Consider the following 27,947-nt stretch of genomic DNA (forward strand, 5'->3'; position numbering starts at 1 on the left):
CTTAATTAAATGTTATTGCTAGAAAATGCTAATGATCATCTGAGCCATCAGCCAGTTGTTGGAATCTTTTTGCTGGTGGAGTGTCCTGCCTTGATGTTGATGGCTGCTGACTGATCAGGGTGGTGGTTGCTGAAGGTTGGGGTGGCTGTGGCAATTTCTTAAACTAAGACAACAATGAAGTTTGCTGCATCAATGGACTCTTCCTTTCATGAGAGATTTCTCTGTAGTATGTGACGCTATTTGATAGCATTTTACCAACAATAGAACTTCTTTCAAAATTGGAGTCAATCCTCTGAATCCCTGCCACTGCTTTATCAACTAAGTTTATGAAATATTCTAAACTCTTTGTTGTCATTTCAACAACATTCATAGTATCATCACCAGGAGTAGATTCCCTCTCAAGAAACCACTTTCTTTGCTCATTCATAAGAAGCAACTCGTCATTTATTCACATTTTATCATAAGACTGCAGCAATTCAGTCACATCTTCAGGCTCTACGTTTTATTTCAGTTCTCTTCCTATTTCCACTACATATATAATTACTTCCTCCACTGAGGAAAGACATCTTCAAAGACATCCATGAGGGTTGGAATCAACTTCTCCAAAGCTCCTATTAATGATATTTTGACATCCCCCTATGAATTACAAATGTTCATAATGGCATCTAGAATAGTGTTATTTCTAAATGATTTTCAATTTACTTTGCCCAGATTTGTCAGAGGAATCACTATCTATGGCAGCCTTTACCTTACAAAAACATTTTTAAATAAGACTTGGAAGTCAAAATTACTCCTTGATTCATGGGCTACAGAATGGATGTTGTGTTTGCGGGCATAAAAACAATATTAATCTCCTTGTACATCTCCATCAGAGCTCTTGGGTGAGCAAGTATATTGTAAATCAGAAGTGATATTTTGAAAGAATTTTTTTTCTGAGTAGTAGGTCTCAACAATGGGCTTAAGATAGTTCATAAACCATGCTGTAAACAAATATGCTGTCATCGAGACTGGATTGTTCCATTTATAGAACACTGGCAGAGGAGATTCAGCGTAATTCTTAAGGGCCCTAGGATTTTCAGAATGCTAAATGCGTCTTGGCTTCAATTTAAAGTGACCAGCTATATTAGCCTGTAAGAAGAAAGTCAGCTTGTCCTTTGAAGCTTTGAAGCCAGGCATTGACTTACCCTCCTTAGCTATGAAAGTCCTCAATGTCATCTTCTTCCAGTAGAAGGCAGTGTCATCTACACTGAAAATCTGTTGTTTAGTGTAGCCACCCTCATCAATGATCTTAGCTAGATCTGGATAACCTGCTGCAGCTTCTAAATCAGCAGTTACTGACTCATCTTGTGCTTGTATATCATGGAGATGGGTTCTTTCCTCCAATCTCATGAACCAACCTACGCTAGCTTCAAACATTTTTCTGTAGCTTTTTGACCCCTCTCAGTCTGCATAGAATTAACCAGAGTTAGGGCCTTACTCTGGATTAGGCTTTGGCTTCAGGGAATGTTGTGGCTGGTTTGATCTTCTATCCAGACCACTCAAACTTCCTTCATATCAGCAAGAAGGCTGTTTGGCTTTTTTATCATTCTTGTATTCACCGGAGTAGCACTTTTAATGTCTTTCAAGGACTTTTTCTTTGCATTTGCAACTTGGCTAACTGTTTGTTGCAAGTGGCCTAGGTTTTGGCCTTTCTCAGCTTTTGACATGCCTTCCTCACTATGCTTAATCATTTCTAGCTTTTGATTTCAAGTGAGAGATGTCTGACTCTTTCACTTGAAAACTTAGAAGCCATTAAGGTTAATAATTGGCCTAATTTCAATATTGTTGTGTCTCAGGGAATAGGGAGGCCTGAGAAAAGTGAGAGAGATAGGGGAACAGCCAGTTGGTGGACCAGTCAGAGCACACATCATTTATTGACGAAGTTTGTTATCACATATGGGTGCAATTTGTGACACTCCAAAACAATTATAAAAGTGACATTAAAGGTCACATATCACAGATCACCATAACAGATAAAATAACAATGAAAAAGTTTAAAATACTGTGAGAATTATCAGAGATACGAAGTAAGCACATGCTGTTGGAAAAATAGTGCCAAAAATAGTGCCAGGAAACTTGTTTGACACAGCGTTGCCATAAACTTTCAATTTGTAAAAACAAAAACAAAAACAAAAACAAAACCACAGTATCTGCAAAATGCAATGAAGCAAACCATAACAAAATGAGCTATTGCCTGTATATTTATGAATGATCTCTCTGCTATTAGAATTCAAGCTTTATCAGGGCAGGAACTTTACAGCTTTTGTTCATTCTTGTATTCTCAGGACCCCAAACAGTGCCTGACAAATAATAGGTGCTCAGTAAATATTTATTGAATGAATTAATAAATAAACAAAATTTGCTTGTGAATTTCACATGGGATAAAAGCAGGATATAAGACAACTTTGAAGTATTTTCAATACCTTAACATTTTGCTTAGAATTTTTAAAAAACTGTATTCTCAAGTACAGTATTTTCACTGGTTTTCCCTAAAACAACATGAACTTTACTAGAAACCTCTTAGGTGTAAGTAGAGAAGATATGATGAAGGTTATAGTTATTAAAGTCACAATAACTATTGATCTCTTAAAAACACTCATGAGATCATGTTACTCCCCTGTTAAATCTTTCCAGTGGTTTTTCACTGCACTTTGACTTATATTAAAATTCCTTCTCATGGCACATAACCTGGCTCCAGCCAAACCTCGTCTTCTCTTTGTTATTCACCTCCCCATCATCTCAGCAGTCTTCTCTGTGCCCCAACAAGGCACCAGGCTGGTTCCTGCTAAAAGGCCTTAGTACTTACTTGGAACAAGTACTTAGTACTTTGTTCTGTCTGCCTGAACACTTTCCGCTCACTTCTCCACACAGCTGGTTTCTTATCATTCAGAGCTCAAAGTCTAAACCCCAAAGTGCCCTCCATGATCAATCTAATAATAATCGTATGAGCTGCTCCCTCCCCACGCCCCAGGAAATGTACACCTATGACTCTGTCTTGTCTTTATTTATCATTAGAAATAACTTTGTTGTTTTTCCATCCTCCACCAGAGTGCAACCTCTGTGAGCATGGGGACCTTGACTGCCATTCACAGACGTGCCTCTGCTGTAGCCTGCCTCAGAGTGGGTGCTCTGTGAGTGTCTGCAGTGGAATGAATGACCCCATCGTGTCTGAAGGCTGGCTGTGTCTTCATCAGAAAGCTTCTTTTCCTCTTCCATCAGTCGGCCCAGCTGACCTAGAGATGGTTGAGGCTCTGGCCTCCCCCTGGTTCCTCAATGCTTCCCGCATCCCCTTCCCTGTACCTCTCAGGTCATTACCTTGATGGCCCCCGTGGCTATCTGGATATGGTGCAGCCGTCGCAGCGTGCTCTCTCTGTCGATGAAGTAGGAGGCGGCCAGCTGGTGCAGGGTCTCCAGGGACACAGCTGTGCTGTTCCCACTGCCCCCGATTATAGAGGCACCTCCTGTTGTCTCTGTCTTTCTTCCCAGTTTCCGCTTGTCCACAAAAATGGTCAGGGACTCTTCTCCTATGGTGAACAACACGAGTGTATTGGTGACGCTCTCTGCTCTCGAATCCCCTACCAATAGGAACATAAAACCCTTGGCCAAGATAGACACAGCTGAGAGAGAGTGCAGCCCCTGCTGCCAAGCTCTTCCCCCAGCCCTTATCATCTTTAGAAGAAGCTCATCAGAGGGAGCCACAGGCCAGCGGCCTCGCTCCCTGAAAGGCCCTCTTCCAAAGCTCAGTCCCCCTGCCCTCAGCTTATCTGTTTAACATCATCTATTGAACTCTGTCTCAAGCAATCCATCTTCATAGGGGAGACACAATTCTCTCTCTCAAGTTGTTTACGAGGAGTCTTCGTGGCTTTTTCTGCTCCCTCAGGAAGGGCAAAAGCCTTGAAGCTGCATCTCCCTCCTCCCCATCAAACACTCAACACCTGCCGCGTGCCGACAGCTGGCCCGAGCCCTGGGAGAGCTTGTTTTAGTCGATTGGACAGTGAGCTAAATGTTATAATAAATCCTGCTTCCTTCTTCCCGGGGCAGAGGGAGCTCTGCATCTTCAGAGATTTTGATCCTGCCCTGGGTCCTAGCCCACATTGCTCCACCCTACCCCCACTCTCCGCCCCACAAGAGGATGATTCATCAGCCCAGAACCACTGGCGTTGGTTTGGACAGTTTCCAATCTTTATAGAGAGGAAGAGGGGTCAGGGACTCCAGGGACTTCGACTTTTTTGCCTGTGGGTCTGACCATTGTAGCCACAGCAAACATTAGAAAGTGGCGAAGCCTCAGGGGTTGGGTGACTCAGCAGAGCGAAAACTGGGAGTGCCCCCTGCTGGCAAGTGCTTGTTAGGAGCCTGTCCACCTCCAACCGCCATACCCAACTTCCCCTCCTCAGGGAATAATTAAATAGAGATGTTCTGGGGTAAATTGAGATGTCAAGAGACTGCACTGTTTTCAAATGCACCAGAAAGACTTCTCAGGCAATAAAAGGCCCGGAAGAAGATAAGACTGTTGGAGCTACGCTACACGAGTCTTAACGTTATTTCCAATGGTCTGGCAACCAATTAGCTTGGGATTGTGATGTTGCTTACCTCCAAGGGTGGCAGAAAGTAAGAAATGAGTGCCGTACTTTTTAATCAGATTTTCTGTAACCTGTTGCAGATTGGGTCTCCTTCCAAGGAGGCGAATGTTCCGGATAAACTCTGGGGCAAGAGGCAATGGCAAACTGAAGAAGTCCTTCCTTTCCAGAGCCAAGTTGTTCACCTTCCAACGGGCAAACTCCCTGGGGGAAAAGCCAAGGGATAAGGAAAAGCTGACCTCGTTTCAGAGCAAGAGGCATAAAATCTGAAGTAGGTAGTGTTCTTCCTCCACTTGCAGCCACTCATCTCCTCTCAGCCCACATCCCCTCAGCTGGAGGTGCCCAGAGCCTGGAAGAGGCCCCTTGGCCTCTCACCTGGCCTGTCATTCACATGCTGTAAGAAAGCTCTGTCTCCACTGATCTACATTGGAGCCTCTCCCAGCCAACTTTCTCATCAGACAGTAGTTGATTCGCTTATTCACATGAAGTCATGGTTTACAGTGTCGAGTAGTAGAAAAAACAAACATTGGAACAGTGGTTTGCAAAGATGTGATCTAATCACAGTTGTCTTACCGTGAATGAGTCACATCCCCTCTCGTGGCCTCAGTTACTCACCTGTGAAGTCAGGAAGCTTGCTCTAGAACCACTGCCCTCATATTTTGATCTCTGATCCCCTTCATACTGTTAAAAATTATTGAATCCCCATATTTGTACATGTGGCTTAGAGCTATTGAGATTTACCATTTTAGAAATCAAAACCGAGAAAATCAACATTTGTTATTTCATTTAGAGATAACATTAATAAACCCATTACATATAACATAACATTTTCATGACAACTGTATGTTCTGAAACAAAACAAATTTAGCAAGGAGAGTGGCATGGCTTTGCATGTTTGCAAATCTCTTTAATATCAGGCTTAGCAGAAAAGAGCTGCACTCTCATATTTGCTTCTACATTCAATCTGTTTTCATAATTGTGGATTTTCATCTTTGGTACTACACTAAACTAAACAGATGGTAGTTTCTTAAAGGTTAGTTACAATATGGAATCTGAAATCATGTCAGTGAACTTTTCATGCTTTGTTACATTAAATCCAGTGTTCTATATTGTAATTTGAATGGATCTTTTTATCCTGCATAATGTTGTAACATCATGTGTTGGTCATCTGGAAAATATCAGGTCACCAAGTTATGCAGATCTTCCACATTTTGACACTTTTCATTATACAATATTAAAACATCTCACTATTTAGTATCATGACCAATCTCTTCAACGTCTTTAAATATTAGGAAAATGTCAAGTTCATGAGGATGAATGCAAGTTTTCTAAAATTTGAATTTTCATTTAAAAGCTTAAATTTTATTATTGGCAACAAATACTGTCAGTTGTTTTCCTTGCAGAGTCTGGCTTAATTCATTTTTTTTTTTGAGAAACGCCTGCTAGACACTCAAGTCTGAATAATCACAATTTGTTGCTTGTGCTTTCAAGAAAAAATGGAGTTCCATGAAAAAAGTGGCTAGTTCAGCTTGCAACTCAACCACAAAAGTATTTTTCCTTGAGATAATTATAGTACTTAAGTAGCCTCAGATTTGCTTTATGTGCACTTCCCATTTCATCTTACAGAATATTAAAAACACATGTACCCAAGGGTCAGGATTTAATAAAAGTAATAAATGTTACTGCTTTAAGGACATTCTTAAGTGAAGATAGTGTGTGTGTGTGTGTGTGTGTATGTGTGCGTGCATGTGTGCTTATGCGTTTAGGTGCAAGTGTGTAATGATGAAGAATACATGACTCTTAGTGTTATGTGGTATGACTGCTTTTATTCAAATTAAAGTACCAGCAGTTTTATTTTGTACCTTCAGTGCAAATGTCAACATGAACACTCTGAAATAGACTAAGCGGATCCATATTTTGAGAAGCCTTATTCTAGAAGATTGCAAAGTTGTTCCTTTCTAATCCTGTTGAAGATTTTAATTTTCATGCTTTGCTCCTCACTGGAATGCTTGCATTTTAAAGGGGACAGGTTTATAAATCTTTGTCTTGGGATGAAATTTAAAGAATCATATCCATTAATAAAAAATGAGTTTTCCATTGTCCCCCAAATTATACTGGTAAGAACCAGCTCCACTGCCTTAGGAAGCAACAAAATGTAAAGTGTTTACACCCTCTTCACCCATCCCAAATCTGCTCATCATAACAGTGCCAAACCTTGGTCTAACCTTCCCCAAATGTCCATGAAATGCAAATGATAGAGTTGCATAAAAATAAAATAATTAAAAATAAATAAACGGATTTTTGACAAAGGTGCCAGGAACACACATTGGGGAAAGGAGAATATCTTTAATAAATGGTGCTGAAAAAACATAATATCCACATGCAGAAGAATAAAACTATCTTTCACCATGTACAAAAATCAGCTCAAAATGAATGAAAGACTTAAACGTAAGACTCAAAACTATAAAACTAATAGAATAAAGTTTAGGGGAAAAGCTTTATGACATTGATGTGGGCAAGTTTTTTTGGATAAGAACTCAAAAGCACAGGCAACAAAAGCAAAAATAAACAAATGGGATTACATCAAACTGAAAAGCTCCTGCATAGCAAAGGAAACAACAGAGCGAGGAGACAACCTACAGAACTGAAGAAAATATTTGCAAATTATGAGTCCAATAAGGGGTTAATATCCAGAATATGTAAAGAACTCAAATAACTTAATAGCAAAAGAACATTTTTTTTAATGGTCAAAAGACTTGAATAGACATTTTTCAAAAGAATACATAAAAATGGCCAGCAGGTATATGATAAAATGCTCAACATCGCTAATCATCAGGGAAATACAAATCAAATGCACAGTGAAATGTCACCTCACCCTAGTTAGAATGGCTGTTATCAAAAAGACAGAAAATAACAAATGCTGGTCAGGATGCAGAGAAAGGGGAACTCTAATACACTGTTGGTGGGAGTGTAAATTAGTGCAGTCATTATGAAAACAGCATGAAAATTCCTCAGAAAACTAAAAATAGAACTACCATATGATCTAGCAATCTCACTACTAGGTACATATTCAAAGGAACTGAAATTAGTATATCAAAGAGATATCTGCACCCTCATGTTGATTGCAGCACCATTCAAAACAACCAAAATATGGAATCCACCTAAATGTCCATAAACTGATGATATACACAATGAAATACTACTCAGCTGTGAAAAGAATGAAATCCTATCATCTGCAGCAACATGGATGAACCTGGAGGACGTAATGTTAAGTGAAATAAGCCAGGCATAGAAAGACAAATACCACATAACCTCACTCATATGTAGGTCTAAAAAAGTTGATCTCGTGGAATTAGAGAGTAGAACAGTGGTTACCAGAGGCTAGGAAGGGTAGTGGGAAAGGGAGATGGGGAGAGCTTGGTTGACAGATACAAAGTTATAGTTAGGAAGAATAAGTTATGTGCTCTATTACATAGTAGGGTAACTGTGGCTAATAATAATGTACTGTAGATTTTAAGTAACTAGAAAAAAGCATCCTGAAAGTTATCACCACAAAGAAATGATAGATGTTTGAGGTGATGTATATGCTAACTACCCTGATTTGATCATTATTCGGTGTATGCATGTATTGAAACATCACACCAATACACTGTTGTGCCGGATATGTCAATTATAAACAAAATTTTTAAAATTAAAATTATAAATACATGAATAAGTAAAAATCCATGCCACATTTGAGGCATAAATCCCACCATCTAACTGTAGAGACTGAGAGAGGAGCATGTGTCAAACGTTACTAGGGAAACAAAGAAAAGCGGGTGATTAATAACTCATGGTTCCAACAAAGTCTTCAAAATTCCCGCTGTGTAGCTTTATTTATCTAAGCAGGTAAGTTCATAATAATATATTGTCAGTTATTTCCTTTGTGCAGCAAATGCTAAACTTTAATTAAAGTACAGAGTATTTGTCAAAAGTATTTTCTATCCCAAACCCCACTGCAGGGTAAAGAAGAGTTGCCTAATCTCATCTCTAATTGGCTGGATGGAAACTAGAATCCTCTCACTGGTTAGTTGATAATTACATTGATGAATCATAAAATCAGATTACTAAAAACAAATAAACAAACAAAACACCTTAGGGTCATCAAACCCAGCCCCCTTGCTTTGGGATAGGGCATGTCTAGACTTCATTAACTAATAATTTCTAACCCATTATTTTTCTACATTGCTAGGGGAAAAAGACATTATTACAATTTCCATAGTTTCTTATAATGGTCGAAGCCCCTCACGGAAAGGAAAGGCCAACTTAGCATAGAGGTGGGCCCCACTTTAATTAAATATAATAAATAAAAATTGGTAGTCCATTGTCTGGCCCAGTCAGACACTGGGTCTGGATGGGAACTAGTATCCTCTAGTTTCCTTATGTTTCTCATAAAACAGAAAGGGTAAGTGGTTTACCTAAAGCAATAAAGCCAGTTGATAATAGAACCAGAACAAAAAGCTAGTGTCCTGGCCCTCCTTCTATGCTATTAACAGCAACTATGATGGCGGTGACAATAGTCACAACTTGGACCCAGAGAGATTAAGAAAGTAGTGTGGATGAAGTCACACAGTTAGTAAATGACAGAGTTGTGCTTAAAACCCAGGCCAATATCATACTGCTGTTTCTATAGCACTGTTTTCCTTCAAGTAGATAAGGTTAAATGTTAAGTGTATTTCATTGCATTCTAATTTTTTTGTGGTGTTTAGTATCCTTTAACACAAGTATTTTTATTACCCAGAACATTCCACTTTTTACATTTTCTACACAAAACATGGATTAATTGTATATTCAAAACATAGCATAACATTTACACCACAGCAAAATGTTCCTGGATTAAGCCAGTTTTAACCTGCCCATTTGCAGGAGAAGAAATTGAGATGCCTCAAAAAGCCAAGTCCATACAGAGAGTACATGGGAGGAATCACAGATAAAGGCCTAAGTCCAGCTCCTGTGGCTGCTAAAGAAATCATAACACAGAATAATGAATGACCTAGAAAAAGGAATGATACTAAGGAAGCTTTTTATGAGCAAATAATAAAAAATAATGGCTAACATTTAATGAATTTTTAGTATGTGATAGGCATTCCAAGCATCTTACAAGGATTAGTTAATATTATATTCAAAACACCATATAAGGGGGAAAATATAATTATCTTCATTTTATAGATGATGAAATTGAGGTACAAATAAGTTAATTTGCCCAGTAGTTAAAAGCTAGTAGGTGGCAAGGTCAGGATTTAAACACAGACCGTCTGACTCCAGTACACACAGCCTTTGCCACTAGGCTATACTACCTCCACCTGTGAAACTCTAAGGAACAACTGTGCTATGGAGTAGAAGTGTGAGCATGTGGGGAGAGAGTTTCAATAGTGCCATATAGGGATTATAAGGATAGGGACTATATTTGGAGAATTTCACTGGAGAAAGAATCCATAAGAATGCATACAAGTGGCAGCCGGGCGCCGTGGTTCATGCCCGTAATCCCAGCACTTTGGGAGGCCAAGGCGGGTGGATCACGAGGTCAGGAGTTCGAGACCACCCTGGCCAAGATGGTGAAACCTGTTCTCTACTAAAAATACAAAAATTAGCCGGGCGCAGTGGCAGGTGCCTGTAATCCCAGCTACTCAGAAGGCTGAGGCAGGAGAATCATTTGAACCTGGGAGGTGGAGGTTGGAGTGAGCCGAGATTGTGCCACTGCACTCCAGCCTGGGCAACAGGGCAAGACTCCATCTCAAACAAACAAACAGAGAATGCACACAAGTGGCTACATTTGCCAAAGAACAAAAAACAAACAAAAAAGCCCAAATCTATTTTCATCACAAATTACAGTGGGCTATCAACTCAGAATTAGACTCAAGTGGGCATGGTGGCTAGTGCCTGTAGTCCCAGTTACTCAGAAGGCTGAGGTGGGAGGATCATTTGAGCCCAGGAGTTTGAGTCCAGCCCGGGCAACATAGCAAGACCCCTGTCTCAAAAATTATGAGGCATAAGGCCTCAGCCACAGGAGTTCGAGTCCAGCCTGGGCAACATAGCAAGACTCCTGTCTCAAAAAAGAAACATTAGGCATAAGTACTAAGCCACAGAAAGGTTCAGACTCTAAGGGCTCCCAGTGGTTTTCTCTTCTACCCCAATAAGTTTCTTCCTTGCCCTCTGGGGCCCTTCATGGAACCAAAATAATGGAGAAACATCTATGAGTGGTGTTTGAGCCAGAAAGTGGTAAAAATGTGCTTACAGAACTTATTAACCTGGTTCTTTCCAGCATCTGCAAACCTTAGAGGCAATACTGGAAGGCAGCCTGAGCTATTCAAAGAAGAAATGTTCATTTCTGATTTTTCATTTAGCAGTTTTTCCCCCCAGTAATAGAATAATCAAGGCTCTTTTTTTTAAACTAAGAAAAGGATGTTTTCTATATATCAATTATATTAACACACACTGCTTCAATTAAGCCATCATCTTTGTTTCAATTAAGATATCAAGTAAATCTCCATTTCAATTTAGCCATTTCTCCTAAAATCTTCTCCCACTGTGTTTGTTACACAGTAAACAGTCTGAGAAAGCAAACATTTCTAACAGCCCTATAGTCCCTATGTAAAGTGTCTTTAGAATAGGAGTGGCCACTGCATTCAGGGCTGACAGGTTGAGCCAAAGGGTAAAGAGAGCCCTTCCCTGTGGACTTTGCCTGTAAAATGCATTCACATTGCACATATAAAGGGTACTTCAGTAAACTGCTATAATTAACAAAAATTCAGTCCATTTTCCATCTTCCTCTAGCATGCTTTAGGTTAGCCTAGAGTGAACAATATGTATTTCCAGGAAAGGGTGAACATACACATAAAATCATTAATAAAAACCAAAACAATGTCCAGGAAAGGGATAACCCAGCCTGGAAGGTATAATCCAATGTGTTAAATCAGCCAAGCATACCGACACTCAGAATATTTTAGATATAATGATATCTAAATAATCAGTGCTGAAGTAATTGTAGTTATCTTTATTCCAAATTGCATAACACTAGTGGTCCAGATTGCCAAAAAATGATGCTTCTGGTTGTACATGAGTTTAGGGATTTCCCCAAAATCCAAAGGGGCCCTGCAATAGGAGAGTTGAACCATAGCCATGCCAGATCTCAGGCACAGGAGCTTCAGCAGGGTTTTGAGACTGGGCCAGCTCTGGGTTTGAAGCAAAAGGGTCTCCGATGAGAATACTAAATGGCTACAAATGTTCCTAATTCAAAAGATGTAAATAAAAAGTGCTGCCTCCGACTCAAGCTACTGATTCTTATGTCAGCAGCCACCTGCAGCACTATGTTACACAAGGTCAACAAGAAATCTCCCAGCAAGAATCCCCCTGCAGGGTCTCGTGCCTGAAGATGAAAGACTCAGAAAGAGCACAGCTGGGGTCTTCCAGCCCAGGTGCTGTTTCCAGCAGCTGCACACAGAAGCACCAGTTTCCAGACTCATAAACTGAGAACATTGACCTGGCCCCTGTGAAGAGTCACTACCTATGAAGCCTCCCTCCCTATGCAGCCTTAAGGGGGAGAGTATTAAAAAATACAATACACACACACACACACACGCACACACACACGCACGCACACACACACAAACTGTACCTCAGTGAAGCTGAAATCTAGAAGTACAGGTCGAGTGTCCCTGATCTGTAAATCTGAAATCTAAAATGTTCCAAAATCCAAAACTTTTTGAGCATCAACATGATTCTCAAAGGGAACACTCACTGGAGCATTTAGAATTTCATATTTTGAGATTAGAGATGCTGATCCAGTATAATGCAAATATTCTAAAATCTGAAAAAAAATTCAAAATATTTCTGGTCCCCAACATTTTTTGGATAAGTGATACTCAACCTGTAATGAATACTGTAGCCTACAATGTGGGTGGTTGTGCTATAACTTCACACGAACAGCCGGATTATTCTGTTTCCAGTTTTTTAATAGATCTTTCATCTTTCTACCTCTGCGGGGGAAGCATGTTCCGGCCCATTTCCAAGTCCACAGATAGGGCTGTCATTTGGAAAGTCACATCCCTGTATCCTAAGCATGCAGCTCTATCCGCCCCCCTCCACCGTGGCACCCCTGCAGGCTTGGCACCAACCTATCCTGGTGTCAGTGTGCCCCTGCATACTAGGAGACATTTGTTCCTCCTGCATTAGACTCCAGGCTGGGTTTACTGAGGAGGAAATCAATGCTGCTTCCAGCAGAGCCAACCAATCACCGCCTGCTCACTATTCTGCGTTTCTCAGCATTGAGATACTGTGGGGAAGTCTTAAGGCAGCCACGGAACCCATTTTGCAAGCAATGACAGAAGGAGTGGGCTGTCAGGGTAAGGACATTGACCTCTATTCTTTGGCCCTCCTGATCTATTTCCAATGATCTATCTTTTGGGGGGCACCCCCTCCAACTTTTAGTGCTCAAAAGGACTGCAGTGCTGAAAGAGACTGGGCTATTATTCTCCAGTTTGAACCAAACTGGTTTTCCCTGAAAAATGAAGATAAACAGAGGACATGTTATTGAATAAAATATTTAAGAAGTCTGGAGCAAAAGAGATAGACTGGCCTTAAGCCAAGGACATAGTTTTCTTGTCATTTTTCCTGGGACTTTACTTTGTCTACTTAAACTGCCAACCAATGACCCATGGGAAATTTTCTCACATACCAACCAGTTCTGGGTAAGTTCAACTGTCTTTGTTCTCAGAGCCTTTGTCTTGGAGATTTGCCTTTCCACAATTAGCTTGAGACTTGCCAACTGGACAGAGGAAAATCAATAAGTACCACTGAGTTTCACACTGCTGATTTTCCTAAAGAATTTCAGACACAGGAAGTCTTCTCTTTCTTCATCTTTCTACCAATATACCTCACATCCAGGGCTACTGCTCCCATCACAGAACTCAGTCCACCGAGCGATGACATCACCATTTTGTCTTTTTCATAGGACTCACATTTTTCATCTTGAAAAACTCACATGAACAAGAATAGCCAAAGCCAACATGTACACTGAGTGATGCCAGTTTTTTACCCAGTGACTCAGCTATGATAGTTTCACATTCTCTATCAAGCTGGACATTTTAGGGGCTTAAGGATATATCATACTTTGGCTCCAATACAGAGGCAGTATTTCCAGACATATCACATGACCAGGAGATTTCTATCTCAACAACAGATTACTGTAATGTACTTGGCTATTAGAGACTTTACTGCTATAATGAATAAGACATGATTAATATGAGCTATAAAAAGAAACGATAATAAAAATCATAATCCCATATATTGGTGTAGTGCTTTCCTGAGAGATTGGGGGGAAGTCTTAAAGCAGCAATGGAACCCACTTTGCAAACAATGACAGAAGCAGTCAGCTATCATGGTAGGGACATTGACCTTCTCTATTCTTTGGCCCTCCTGATCTATTTCCAGTAGTCTCTCTTTTGGGGGCACCCCCTCCAACTTTTATTGCTCAAAAGGACTACAGTGCTGAAAGGGACTAGGCTATTATTCTCCGAACAGTTGTCTTGATATCCAAACTGTTTTTTGCACACAATTTTTACACACGCTTATTTTATCTATACAGGGACCTTGGGGGAAAGGGAGAGAAAATATCATTAATCAACCATTAAGCTTTTACATGTTAACACATGAGGAGACAGAGAAACTGAGAGAAATGGTTTGCCCCAAGTCTCAATTGACTAGTGGTAGAGTTTGACTAGAACCTAGACCATACTACCAATGATTTTCTGCCTTTGTCTGTGACCTGTGTTCAAGCTCAGGGAGTACTGTCCACCTTTGTCATATTTCCCAGGTAATTCTTTTGCCTTGTTTACCACTGTGGCTGGGAGAGATCCCCAGGCAGGAAGGCTTCAGTCCAGGAGTTGTTTGGTTAAGTAATATCTCAGCCCTTGCAACTCTTAGAGACATAAGAGCAGAAATGAGGCCATCTCTTCCCTGATGTCCTGGTGCTCTCCATCTTTTCACTGTCTGGGAGAATTCAAGAAGCCTGGCATGGAGGTAATTTAGCAGCCTGCTGTGTTCTCAAACAACGGCCTGTAAACAATGATTGGCCAATTTCATTCTAATCTTCCCAATTTTGCTCTAATTAAAATCAAGCTGCAGCTTTCAAACAGTTTAATTAAGGCTGATTGGGAGAAATGGGGGAGGGGAGAGTCAAGCTTAAAGGAGGAGGAGATCACTGTTTGGCTATTCTCACACTGCCCTGGTGGGGCTTGGGGACTTAGGGAGGGCACTGAGAGTGGTGTGTTTATAGAATTAACATGAAAGACAACAGACCCACTGGAATGAGGGTCCAGTGAATCTGTGTGACCAGAAGGATTTGAAGAGGGAGCTGAGACCTGTGTCTTCCCAGGCACAAACTGTCAGATCTTTCCTGACATCCCAAACTGCTCCCCAGCATCTCATCTGCTCAACTGTGGAGAGCATGGCTCTGTTCACCACTATCTGCCTCCCATTGTGCTTGTCTTTGCTCAGCAAGTGGCCCATGCAATGCTTCTCCCATCAGATGTCTTCATGAGCTTCCTTTATTTACTTGACTCCCAGAGAATTCCCACAGACTGGTAATTCCTTCCATTATTCTACAAGTTTATTCCTTTTGCAAAGAAATAGCTCCTCTGGTATTTTGGTGCATTTAACTTTTATATAGGCCATTCTTCTTTGGACTAAATAGTTTTAGTTCCTTCAACACAGTTTCCAGATTCCTAGGCCTACATGCTCCACCTTTTCTGCTTGCAATCTAGCTTGTCAACGTTCTTTCTTTTTAAAGATGGAAACCAAAATTGAACACAATCTGGTAGATATATTCTGAGCCACTGAGAGTACGTTAGGATACAAGATCTGAATACATCATTATCACCATCACTGTGACCATTATCATAGTTTCAGTTATTAGTGAGACCCTCTGTTTCTAGGAATGGAAGTAGATACTTTATATATTTTTAAATTGTTACTATAATCCTACAGATGTCAGTGTGGTTGATTGAATCATCATTCTCGCCAGTATTAGAGTGCCCTTTGACATGTTACTTTGCAATATCACTCACTTGTGAGGGGGGAGCTTATTTCCTTCCCTCAGTGATATTGGGTTTGGCTTTGTGACTTTGCTTTGGACAAAGGAATGAGGGCAGAAGGGACTGTGTGCTGATTTGGGGCCAAGACCTCAAAAGATACTGCATATTTCTACTCTCCATCTTGCATTTCTGCCCTTACTATGAGAACTGCTTCCTCCAGGTACTGCAGGTGCTGCTCTTTTAGCCTGGGCCCCAGAATAAACACCACTAGAAGAAACACCTAATGGCCTCCTTGCAGACCAGCAGCGTGAAGCAAAGCTAACCCGGCGAACCTGCACATGAATGAGTAAGAATAAATTTCGTTCTTATTTTATTTTTTTGAGATGGAGTCTCACTTTGTCACCCAGGCTGTAGTGTAGTGTAGTGGCATGATCTCGGCTCACTGCAGTCTCTGTCTCCCAGGTTTAAGCAATTCTCCTGCCTTAGCCTCCCGAGTAGCTGGGATGACAGGCACATACCAACACGCCCAGCTAAGGAAGAAATTATTTTTAAACTACTGAATTTTGCTGTTTTGTATGCATCATTGTAGCAATAGTTAAATGACACACACCACAAGCTTTAGTCCTATTTTATAGCTAAGCTTGTTGAGGCTCAGATAATTTAGGACACACACAAGGACACAAAGATAAGAGGTGAAGGCAGTGTATGCTGTTGCTGCTATATATATTTTCTTTATTAATGTACTTCAATATTACATTCATTTTTTAAAGACAAAAATATTCTTTGCTAACCATAATCATATCATCAGCCAGTATCCCATATTTCTTTCCAGCCCCAGAAATTTTTTTCACAAGTATCACAGCCAAGTCAGGTCTCTGATATTTGTGACATTGACATTTTTAACTTCAGTTTAGGGCTTTACATTTCGCCCTCTTTTTGCATTCCACTCCTTGTGGCAGAGGCTGGAAAGTTGTTTCCAAAGATGTTTCCATTTTCCTCCTGGGCTCACAGATGGACAATTTCCCACCCCCACCCCCACAGCTTCCTCTGCATTTAAACATAGCCATGTGACTGAATTCTACAGTGGAATATGAGTCCAGGTCTAGTCCTTCAAACCTCTCATGAAATCCTTCATGCTCTTTCTCTTCCCTTGTCTACCAGGATCCAGGACTCTGAGGCCCTAAGGAATGGCAGTGATGAGGTAGGAGTCTTGGTCCTGAATGATTTCATGAAGCAATCTCCTTTTATGTCTCTCATAAATTGTATTGGAGTGTGACATGAGCAAAAACATAAACTTTCATTAAGTCACTCAGATTTGAGGACTGTTTGTTTCAGCAGTTACCCTATTTTGACTAATACTGTCTTGATTGTATCTATCCAATATTCTAGCCTGATGAAACAATCTTGGCTCTTGATCTCTTAACTGTATTGCCTAGCTGGATAAGGGTTCAATTACTGTTTTTATTGTCCCTGTGGTCAAGTAGCCATGCTCCCATTTCTTCTCAGCTCAGCAACAATCCTGTATGTGGTCTCCCTTCTTCTTGCTTGTTGGGTCTAGGGGGAGATGGTGTTGGTCTTGAGGCCTTGTCTTTTATGCTGTGGGATCTTGGTGTGTGAGTCGTGCTCTACAGGGAGAATACCTGTCACTGTTAATGATTTATTTTGAACTATCTACAACTATAAAATCAGTGGCTAGATTAACTCAAGCTACAGTTAAGGAGAGCAGTATGTAGACTATAAGTGATCAATCTGATTAATGTACAGCGTTCTATGCATAAAACGAGTCTGGTAGAGTAAGACTACCTATTCTTTCTTCTTTCTCAATTAATCTCTCTTTATTTTCTCCCTGTACTCTTCTCTAGATTTCTCATTCTGTTTTTTTTCTTATTTACTAATGGGCGACCCCTCACAAAATGAATAAGCATTTAGCTAGAAATAAACCAAATCTTTTTTTTCAGTTATCACCAAATAATCCTATAAAGAAAGTACTATTATTCCACCAATATTACTAATTAGAAAAAATGAGGCTCAGAGATGCAAAACAATTTACACAACTAAAAGCAGCAGAACTGCAGTTTAACCCAGTCAGTCTGATTCTGCAATTTAAACTGCAATTTAACCCAATCAGTCTGATTCTAGAGCCTTGAGTCTCAACCACTTGTTTACGCCTTCATCTAATTTCATCCCAGAACATCCTACTCCTACTGAATGGTTTCATCCTCTTATTATGCCCTTATGTGTGGCAGACATGGTGCTGGGGTCAGGAGATATAAAGGTGAAATACGACATGTTCTTTGCCTGAAGGAGCTCAGAGCCTAGTGAAGAGCAAAGAGAAATAAACAAGTGCACAAAAATAAGTTCGTATGGTAAAAATATGAATAAACTGATGGGGAATCATAGGTAGGAGTAACTAACTCTTGTAGGAGTCAAAGAAGACTTCATATGGCGATGATAATTTAGATGAGTTTGAAAGGTGAGAAGGAGCTCAGAGGAGATAAAGAGCTTTTGGGGTAGAGGGAATGGGTTATGGAAAGACACAGGACATCAAGGGGGCCTTCTGTGGGCAAATCTGGAGGTGTTCACCGGGACTGGAACAAAAGAAAAACAGGAAGAAATGGTGGGGCACAATCAATGGCAGAGGGTCAGTATTCATTGACTATTTGTTGAAATAGTGAATGAATGGATTTGGAAGTGAGTTTTATGCTAAGAAAATGGGTTTGGGTTTTATTTTTGGGGGACAGATGGACCAACAAGGACTTAGGCAGGTTGCATTAGAGAAGTGAGGAAAGTACGAATGGTAGACAATGAAGCCAGAGGAAAAGAAAAGAGGCTGGATTTGAAAGACAGTTCTGCGATAGAATCCACAAAACTCAGATGGGGAGACAATGGAGAAGAGGCAGGAGTGACAGTAGCCAGGGGCTGTTCATACCGGCTGTTCATACAGGTGGCAAAGAGTGTAGCAGATACAAGTGTATTAGGACCTCATGAGTTCAACTCTGGCTATGATTTTACCACACAAACTAAATCTAGGTATATAAAATCAAACTGAGTAACAGCTGGATGTAATCCTTTGAACTTGGATGAGAAACCTGTATTCTCTAGACACAACTCCAGCACATTTCCAACGTTCCTCGAAGCACTGAGATTTCAGCTCCAGAAGAGTCACCCTGTGTCCTGAGGTGTGCCTGTGACCTGGCACCACTGTTGCTAGTCTTCGACAATGGCACAGAAAGCAAGAAGTCAAAGAAGTCTGGGGAGAGGGAAATGCCTGACCTAAGAAACTCTAAAATGAAAAACTGATATTGATCCATGACAAAATTCTTGAGTACTTTGAAATGTGAGCAAGCAAGCAAGCTCCCTAGGAGTCAGAATTGGTTTAGGAAGAAAACCTTATGTCAAAATAAATTTCATGTATTTTCTTCATGAAGAAAGATGGAAAAGGGAGAGTTGGGGAAAAACAAACAAGGACAGCTTGTGAAAGAGAATGCGAGAGGAGGGGAAGGAGGAGGAAAGAAACTCTGGAAGGAAGTTACAAAGCGCTAACGAGTCTAGGAATTGGGGGGAGTAATAACTGTTTTCAAAATCTAGAGCCCTGTTGTGAGGAAGAGACAGTTAGACTTATTCTAGAGAAATAAAAGAAAGCAAAATCAGGACCAATAAGGGAAGGTTATGGGAAGAAAGACTATGATTCGATTTCCAAAAGATCTTCATAATGTTTTAGGCTGCTGAATAAAAATTGGCTTCAGTGGTCCGGGCACAATGGCTCACGCCTGTAATCCCAGCATTTTGGGAGGCCGAGGCAGGCGGATCATGAGGTCACGAGATTGAGACCATCCTGGCTAACACGGTGAAACCTGGTCTCTACTAAAAATACAAAAAATTAGCCGGGCATGGTGGTGGGTGCCTGTAGTCCCAGCTACTTGGGAGGCTGAGGCAGGAGAATGGCATGAACCCGGGAGGTGGAGTTTACAGTGAGCTGAGATCACGCCACTGTACCCCAGCCTGGGTGACAGAGCGAGACTCCATCTCAAAAAAAAAAAAATATTGGCTCCAGTGAGCACCTCATGGCTGGAACTGTTCAAGCTAGGACCCACTGACCACCTTCTTGACTGTCTGCAGACTGGTTGTCTTCACTGGCTAGGAAATAAGTGATGTTAAGTTTCCTTCTAACTCACAGATTCTGGCATCACTTAGCCCTGATTGGCCGTCCCACATTGTCAAGCTTCCTTCCACACCCAAACACTGTGTAGCTTTGGCCTCTTGTCCCAGGCTAATAAGCCCTGTGGTTTTCAGATTTCGTCTTCTAGCCTGACCGTGATATGTAGGCACCAACATGCACACATCTATCCTAGTGGTTGCAGAAGACAAAATAATGTATTCTCATCCTCCAGTCACATTTCTTTTACGGAGTCCCACTTGTTCCTGAGTTTCTCAATGAACCAGGCCAACATTCAGGGACTCTCACAGCCTCTTTTTCTCTCGACTCCTCTTTTTTAGTGTTGTTCTTTTTAATTTAGGGATGGTTCATTGAATTTTAAGTTTTAAAATTATTCTTTAATCAACATATAATAATTATACATTTATAGGGTACAGTGTAATATTCCAATCCATGTATGCAGCATGTAATGATCAAATAAGGGTAATGCCCTCTTTATCAGACTCACAATTTAGAACATACACAGAACCAGCCAAGCAAGAGGCTGGCTTATGATGCTGAAGTTTACCGCTGTTACTAATAAACCAACTACGTAACTCATGTCAAGGGATCATTAGGTGTTTACATGCCTCTGTGGATCCAGGAGAACTCACTCCCCAAAGAGACTTTCTTCCTATCCCTCCTTCGTCACCAGTGTGTCCCCAAGTGAGGCAGAGGCTTTCCTGGGAGACAGAGAAAATGAGAATTCTCTAGGGCACTGGGGCTCATAACAAAGAACTTGGTGAGCAGTGGTTCTGGCTACCTCATTTTTCTCCCATCAGGCCTCCTGCCCAGCCAGTAAGACTTCTTACTCACTCTGATTCACTGTCACATCCAGAGCTCGTTTGCTCTTTGCAGAGGAGGAGGAAAGAGGCACACTTCTGGGCTCAGAGGAGAGCTTGGCAGGGTGGCAGGATCATAGAGCATTAAACAGGTACAGTGGAGAAGACACGGCTGGGAACTCCTGCCAGATTCCTGCATCTTCCCCAAAACATGTAACAGCCCTAATCTGTGCACAGCTATACCTAGAAATCTTAAAATATACTCAGGGGCCTCAGCCTCTATGTCTCTCTCACTGCTTCACCTGAGTGCATAGTGTGCTGTGAATGTGAAGGCAAGTGGGACTGTAACAGAGCATACACCAATCTCATCACTGTAAGAAAATTCAAATTTACAAAGTAGACCAATAAGCAGAGATTGCATGCAACACCAAAGGTTTCTTCTGCCTTTATGAAAATACTCCCTGAAATATAAGACATTTCCAAGTGGACATGTGTGTTTACAAATCAGTACCTACCTAATTCTAAAGTCAGGTGGTAGGGATTTACTTAATACTGAATTTTTATAAGCCATGGCCAGGCAAGAAGTAAGATACTGCATCTTGGCAATGGCAGTAAGTGTTCCTCCAGGAGAGGATTCGATTTACAGAAATTCGATTTACATCGCACCCTTGTAGAAACACACCAGCAGTGCACAACCAACACATACAGAATTTGCTGTGGGTGCATTGTTTCAGGAAGATCCATCTGTGGCTTCCTCCCACTCAGGGTTCCCCGGAGCCTAAGCACAGATGGAAAACTCTTGTGGAAAGAGAGAACGAATGACAGGGTCTTTGAGGGAAATGGGTCAGCCTCCAGCCTTCTGAGGCCTGTCTTCTGCATCTCAAAGACCTACCAGGCTGCCTAAAGAAAGAAGGACAAGGAGCCCCAGTGACAACCCGAGACACTGTTTCTCTCAGAGCATTAAGTAGCCCAGTCTCAGTGATTTATTTCATTAAATAATTATCATTAATGGACAGGTTCCCTGTCTTATTGGTTGAGTGCTGGTTCTTCCTCTTATCAGTTATGTGACACCCTCTAAAACTCAGTGTCCTCATCTGTTATATAAGTGTACAAATAGCAGACCCTTGTGGGGTTCTTACTAGGATAATTTTAATTAATGTTAATAAAGTACTTAGTAAAATGTGCATATGATGAGCATTTAATATATGTTAGCTACTAGTATTCATTAATGTCATTAATATCTCATAGTACAGAAAGAATGCTTTCTTTCCCTAAGTTAAATAGAAATTTTGACCAACTATTTTTTATTTTTTCAGACCATCTATTTTCTTTATCACTTTACTCTTTTCTTCCCATGGGAGAATTGGGGAGATTGGCGAGAGCCTGCTGTTTTCATCCATATTTCTCAATACTGTGTAGAGTTCATGGATTGAGACCCCAGCTCACAAAAGGCTCTTGTCTCTTGGACATTCAAGCCCTGCAATGGGAAACGCTTCTGATCATCTCCCCCTCCTCACAGTCAGCTCACTTGGCAGAGCTGTCCCTCTGAGGTTTCTGGCTTGTCCCATCCCCACAATCCAGTGATGGCTTCTCTAGTTGCTTCACTTAGGATTAGGCAAACCAATCTGATGGACAAACCCAGCTGACTTTAGTTTGGGGCAAAGGCAGGATTGTAGGACTGGCATTGCCAGCTCTGACTCAGGTCCAAGCTGTCATCTGCAGCCCAACTTATCTTCAGTTCCTTGTGAGCAGACTCAGCTGTTTCTACTCCCAGAGGGGAAGATGGTAACTGGCATGGGAGCCAAGCTCCTCTCACCCAGACTTTTTACTATACCACAGGCCTCGCCCACTTCTAATCCTTTGCATACGTGGGTCTTCCTAGAAAGCAGAACTCTCTGAGGCCTGGGCTCTGTCTCCTTCAGGGTGTGTCCCCAGCCCTTGTAGAGTGGCCAACACATACAAATCCTGGATAAACATGGGCTGAATGAAGAAACACCCCACCCTGTGCCACTCACTGTTCTAAGCTCCATATACTGAAATGCTTTTCTTGTGGGATATGTGGGAAGCTCTGGAGTGAGAGAAATGTGGCAGAAGCTGAATAAAGAAAAAAATATTGAGAATCCTTGACCTAGAAAAAGCTATTCTCTTAAAGAGAGAGAGAAAAAAAGACCATATGACTCGACAGCGTCCCTGTCGGCCTGCACCTGTGTCGTGACAGTTTCCGGATGAAGTCTACCTCACTCCTTTCTACACACACACACGTCTCTAAGAAGCAATTCATTCATGAATAAAATTAATTATTTCTAGAAGCAAAATTTAATCCTCTTTTCCTTTGCCTGATTGACTCAAGATCTCTTACCAAATCTCATCTGAAAACAAAACTGATCTTCCCTTCCCCCCTTGGCCATCCTGAATGCTCCCTTCATTTCTTCCAAATTTTTATTTTCACATTTTCTCTTCACAAATCAACTTTGCAATCTTATCTCAAGCCAGGGTGGCTAACCTGGGTATAGCCCCCAAAGACATGGGAAAATGTGTGGCAAGAGCCATTGTGTCCTGGGGATGCTTGGGACTGGCATCCTAAGAATTCATTCTGACACAGCATCCATAGACCAAATCTGTCCATCAATCACTGAGAATGTATTAAATGTCTTCTTTCTAGCATTTGAGGTGATGCATCCCAATGTGTTTTCTGATGTGTATGCTGTCACTCAAACTGGACTGCTAATCTCCCAGAAATCAGTAGTATCCTGTTTTGTCTGTCTTTCGTATTCTGCTATAGTGCCTAGAATAATGCATTGCACGAAGGAGATGCTCCATAAATACTTGAGAGAGGATCAAGTGTGCAAAAGTATGGTGTGGTAACCTTACCCTGAATCCAATTGCTCGAGCATAAATGATGTCAATTTTTATTTGAACAAGTAGTCTAACAGGACCTTAAAGTACTATGTACCATTTCCTCACCAGTTGAGAATTCACGCTTCATTTTTCCAAAGCAGAAATGTAAGAAGTTGCTTTTGGTCCTAATTTCTCTACACATGCAGTGATTTTTACTTCATTTTACTTACCCCTAATGCTAGAAAATGACATGCCTCTTCAGGTGAGAGTTTTTTTTTTTTTTAATTGCACCTTGGAAGAAATCAGTGTCTAAGAGACACTTTTGGCATTTCAGAGAGACAAAATATGGCATAAATAACCAGTGGGGAAGAACAGGGAAAGGAGAGGCATCACCATGCACTTCTTGACATGGGACTGGCTGCTCAGTTCCTAAACCACATCTAGTGCTCCCATGACTTTGGTTACACTGCTCCTGTATCTACACCACCATTCCACAAGCCTCCACCTGGAGTCTCCAGTCATCCATCGGTTTTTGCCTATGTGTTACCTTTTATTCCAGCTTTCCTTGACCTTTCTGTGCAGAGCAATCTAGCACTTGCTTACTTATCTGTAAGTGCCATCAGATCAAGAACCCTGTCAACCTTGTTTATAGTCTATTATCAGAATCTAGTGCAATAATAAGCACCAAGCTGGCCCTCAAAAATGGGTGTTGAATGAATGACTATGTCTCTATATATGTTCTAGAATTATAGTTGTTTGTTTATGTAAAATTTCTCCTTGCTCCAAGACAGCAGAATGATTTTTTATTCAGTTATTTGTATGCACATAAGAGGGTTCCATATAGGTCTGCTGCACTGATGTGGTATGTTGTTTCTATGCCAGAAGTGGAAATAGAATTCTGCCCAAAGATAAGGACATGCTGGGCTCGTCGTCCAGATACTTCTGGGTTAAAATTCCTTGGGCGGAAGGCCTAAGATGCCTTGTGCTGCATCTGCTATTTAGGTTAGGTATTTATGTTACAGGACCTGTGTGTTTAGGCAGTACTGGACTCTTCGCTAAAGCAACCTCTAAACATTTTGTTCTGTCCCTCTCCTACCTTCTCACCCCTGTGGACTGAGAAATAGTGCCTGTAACCAGAACTGCAAGCTCATTGTTGCCATATTGCCTCTAATTTTGCTCTAATTTAAATCACAATACCAGTTTGTATACCCTTCCTTCATCTCCTTCCACGTCAAGAAACTCCCTCATGGTCAAAACGCAAACCCAGTGAAAAGTTCAGAGATCAACCATTTTACTTTGGGCCTGGTGGTTTATGTGGAAGAGCTAACCTCCTTCCTTTTTCCCATCCACCTGAGCACTACAACTTCCCTTCTGGAGCCCTGAAGCCACGTGATAATGTAGCCTTTCTCTACCTCAGTGGCTGTAATGCACACCTCGGAAATCACTGGGATTTACCCAGGTAGACTGAAGTTGTCTTTGGTTGCCGTTTATTTATATGGACTGTGATCTCTTAATTGGAGATGGTGCCTCTCCCAGGGTTCGCTGTTTATCCAAATCAGTATTTGTTAGTCAGAGAGACGTGGTCCAGATGATAAATCAGCTCTGGTGCTCCTCCTGTGATTGCTTCCACAGCTGCTATCTGCCTCCTCACTTCCCCATCTCCCGGGAGGCACCCACAGGCTGCTTCTAGGCCCTCCAGCCTTTTCTGCTGTTCAACTTTTCTCCCAGCTGCGGTACCTACTCTTATGAGTTCATATGTCTTGGCACTAATAACTCCTAGATTTACCCGCTCTGGATTCCTATTTTATTTTATTTGCAATGCCTCCTGTAAATAGTCTCACTGCTGCAAATGCCTCATGGGGGATGCTGTCTTTCCAGTACACGTTCTGTGCTTCTCCACCCTCTTCATTTTTGCTCCCGTCTCCATCTCCAAATACTTAGTATAGACAAGTGCAGTACTCCTCAAGCTCTGATGCCATCTTGTTCACCTGGGGATCCTGTTAAAATGCAGATTTTCATTCCTTAGGTCTGGGGAGAGGCCTGACGTTCTGGATTTTTAATAAGCTCTCAGGTGATGCTAATGCTGGTGGTCCAAAGACTGCACTTTGAGCATGCTGTGAGGTTGGTCAGCAAAATTTACAAGGTTGCCAAAAATTGGGTGAGCACTTCCTTCACGTCTAAGCTATTGCCAAGTCTTATATTTTATCCTGATGAATTCCAGATATTCTTTCTTAGGGTTGTTGCTCTGGTGCCTTGTTTACTGCCTCATTCACCAATCACCTGATTCTATCCCTGGTAGCCCTACAGCTTCTTAGTGTTCAGTTTCATTCTACAAATCTGCATACATATCCCACAATATGATAAGACTATGATATCCCTTTTAGTCAATAAAGATATGTATTTAATTCTATTTTGTTTTGACTTCTAACATGTGGCTTCTAATGTATCCCCAGACCATCCCTTTCCAAAAAGAGGTAGCTAGAAATAGATGTGATAATGACTAAGGTCAATATTTTGGAATTCCATTCAGCATTGCTTTCCTCCCAACCACTCATCGTTCTATTTGATTTCCAACTTTCTCTCTCAATGTTAATGTATTCTTTCCGAGTTTTAAGTGTTTCATCATAGTGGCTTGGATTTTGTCCAATCCCATGATTATCTCTCTATTAAAATCTTAATACAAAAAAGAAATAAAAAAAAACAGACTGCTCATTACTTTGATTTGTAGCAAAGAGAGAATGGAACATTACCACTAGATTGTTTCGAGAAACCATATTTACATTTGCATCAGCTCAATTTAGGTGCCTGAGTAGGTGCGTGTTATGATGAAGATGCACTTACCAGTCAAAGGGAGGTGGCGTGGTCTAGAGTAATGAGCAGGAGACTTCAAGTCAGGAGCCCTGAGTGCTATTTCTGGCTGTGACTGGCTACCTCTCTGACCTTGAACAAGTGCATTTCACATGCCTTAGACCCTAGTAGCCCATCGTAAGGCTGCTGTGAAAAGTTGGTCTCTAAGCATTTATTGCAGTGGGGGCTATGGAATGGAGCAAGGTATGGGGAGCCCAGAAGTCACACATGGAACTGGAGACAGGACCTCTGTTCTTCTAGCTCTTACCATGAGCCTATTAAGAGATGGATCTGAGAAGGAGGCTAATAGATCAGATCTTGTTTTGACAAGGCTCAAAGACATGCTGAGAGGTTGGTCAATGTTCAATTTACAAGATTGTCAAAAATTGGGTGAAATGCCCAAGCCCATCCTGTTATCTAGGAGGGCTTAACCAGAGTGCATATTGTCTCTGTTCTCTTCATGGTGTATCCTAAGACTATGCTTTTCATCCCTGGGACAAAGGAGCCTGCAGTCACCGGCCACTGGAGGACATGCCTAAGAAAGGCCTGCTCAGTGAGCCATCCTTAACTTTAGACACAAGGGCTTGACCTATGGCAACTTTAACATATGCTGGAAACCATCTTGCTCCCTCTGGTAGCCCACAAGGCCAGTAAGAGTGTGCCCCAGAGAAGATCCAATTATTCTTCAGTTGAGTTCCCCTCCCAGCAAAGAGCTGAATTGAAGGGTAAAGGTTAACATGCTTTAAAAAGGAAAGCAAGAGAACAGTGTTCCCCCTTCTAATATAGGCTGTCGAATGCTAGGCCCTCAGCAGACATTAAAGCAAAAAACACCTATGATTCTTATCTCATTATCCTTCCTGCATAGGCTAATTTTTAGAGAACAACCTAATAAAAATCGGCAGTATTTATTAAGCACTATCCTAAGTGCCTACATCAAATACTTCCTTTAATTTTCACCTTAATCCATTAGATAGGCACTATTACTGTCCCCACTTTACAAATAGGAAAATTGAGGAACAAGAAAACTATGTAATTTGCCCGATATTATACAGGTAGAAAGTTGCAGCTCCAGGATTAGAACCCAGGTCACCTGGCTCCAGGACCTTCACTCTTAAGCACCTATGTCTGTATGAATACAAACTTGTAATGAAGAGAGCAACAATCTCTGGAGGTCCGTGATTAGAGAGGCTGCAGCTATTCTAGAATGACTAGTCATCTCAAAGTTAGAGCATACTCCAACATCCTAATAAGAATAGGTATAATTTGTAGTTTAATGTTAGAAACTTGCTGTACAATTGTTTTGATCTGTTCAACAGGTAGAAGAGAAGGAGGGTCTCTTTCCTATGAAATCTTCAAGTGATTCTGCACCAAATATACTGACCCCCTTGAATCATAGTTTTATTATTCTCTACCACAGTGCATCCGCTTATAAATGGAAGACACATGTGGCTACTATCTGATTTCCATTCCCCAAAAGCTTCCTTAAAGGGTGAAACAAAACCTTAATTCTGTTTGAGACCCAGTATTTCCCCTTCAAAGCATTTCTGATATTCTCTGTTGTTTTTTTTTTTTTTTTCCTCTTTCTACTCTTCTGGATTAT

General features: G+C 41.2%; 1 protein-coding gene across 2 annotated transcripts in view; it reads right to left on the reverse strand.

Moving 5' to 3' along the window:
• Positions 1 to 27,947, reverse strand: part of BRINP2 (BMP/retinoic acid inducible neural specific 2) — a 110,793-nt gene that overhangs the window by 21,673 nt on the left and 61,173 nt on the right. For both annotated transcript variants that reach the window (XM_008978356.5, XM_003824690.6), the window contains 2 exons: positions 4,630 to 4,820; positions 3,355 to 3,563 (listed from right to left, as the gene is read on the reverse strand). In XM_008978356.5, the coding sequence (XP_008976604.1) occupies positions 3,355 to 3,563; positions 4,630 to 4,820 (400 nt within the window). The remainder of the gene's footprint in view (positions 1 to 3,354; positions 3,564 to 4,629; positions 4,821 to 27,947) is intronic.

The sequence above is a fragment of the Pan paniscus genome, chromosome 1 (assembly GCF_029289425.2).
Source record: "Pan paniscus chromosome 1, NHGRI_mPanPan1-v2.0_pri, whole genome shotgun sequence".
Lineage (NCBI taxonomy): Eukaryota > Metazoa > Chordata > Mammalia > Primates > Hominidae > Pan > Pan paniscus.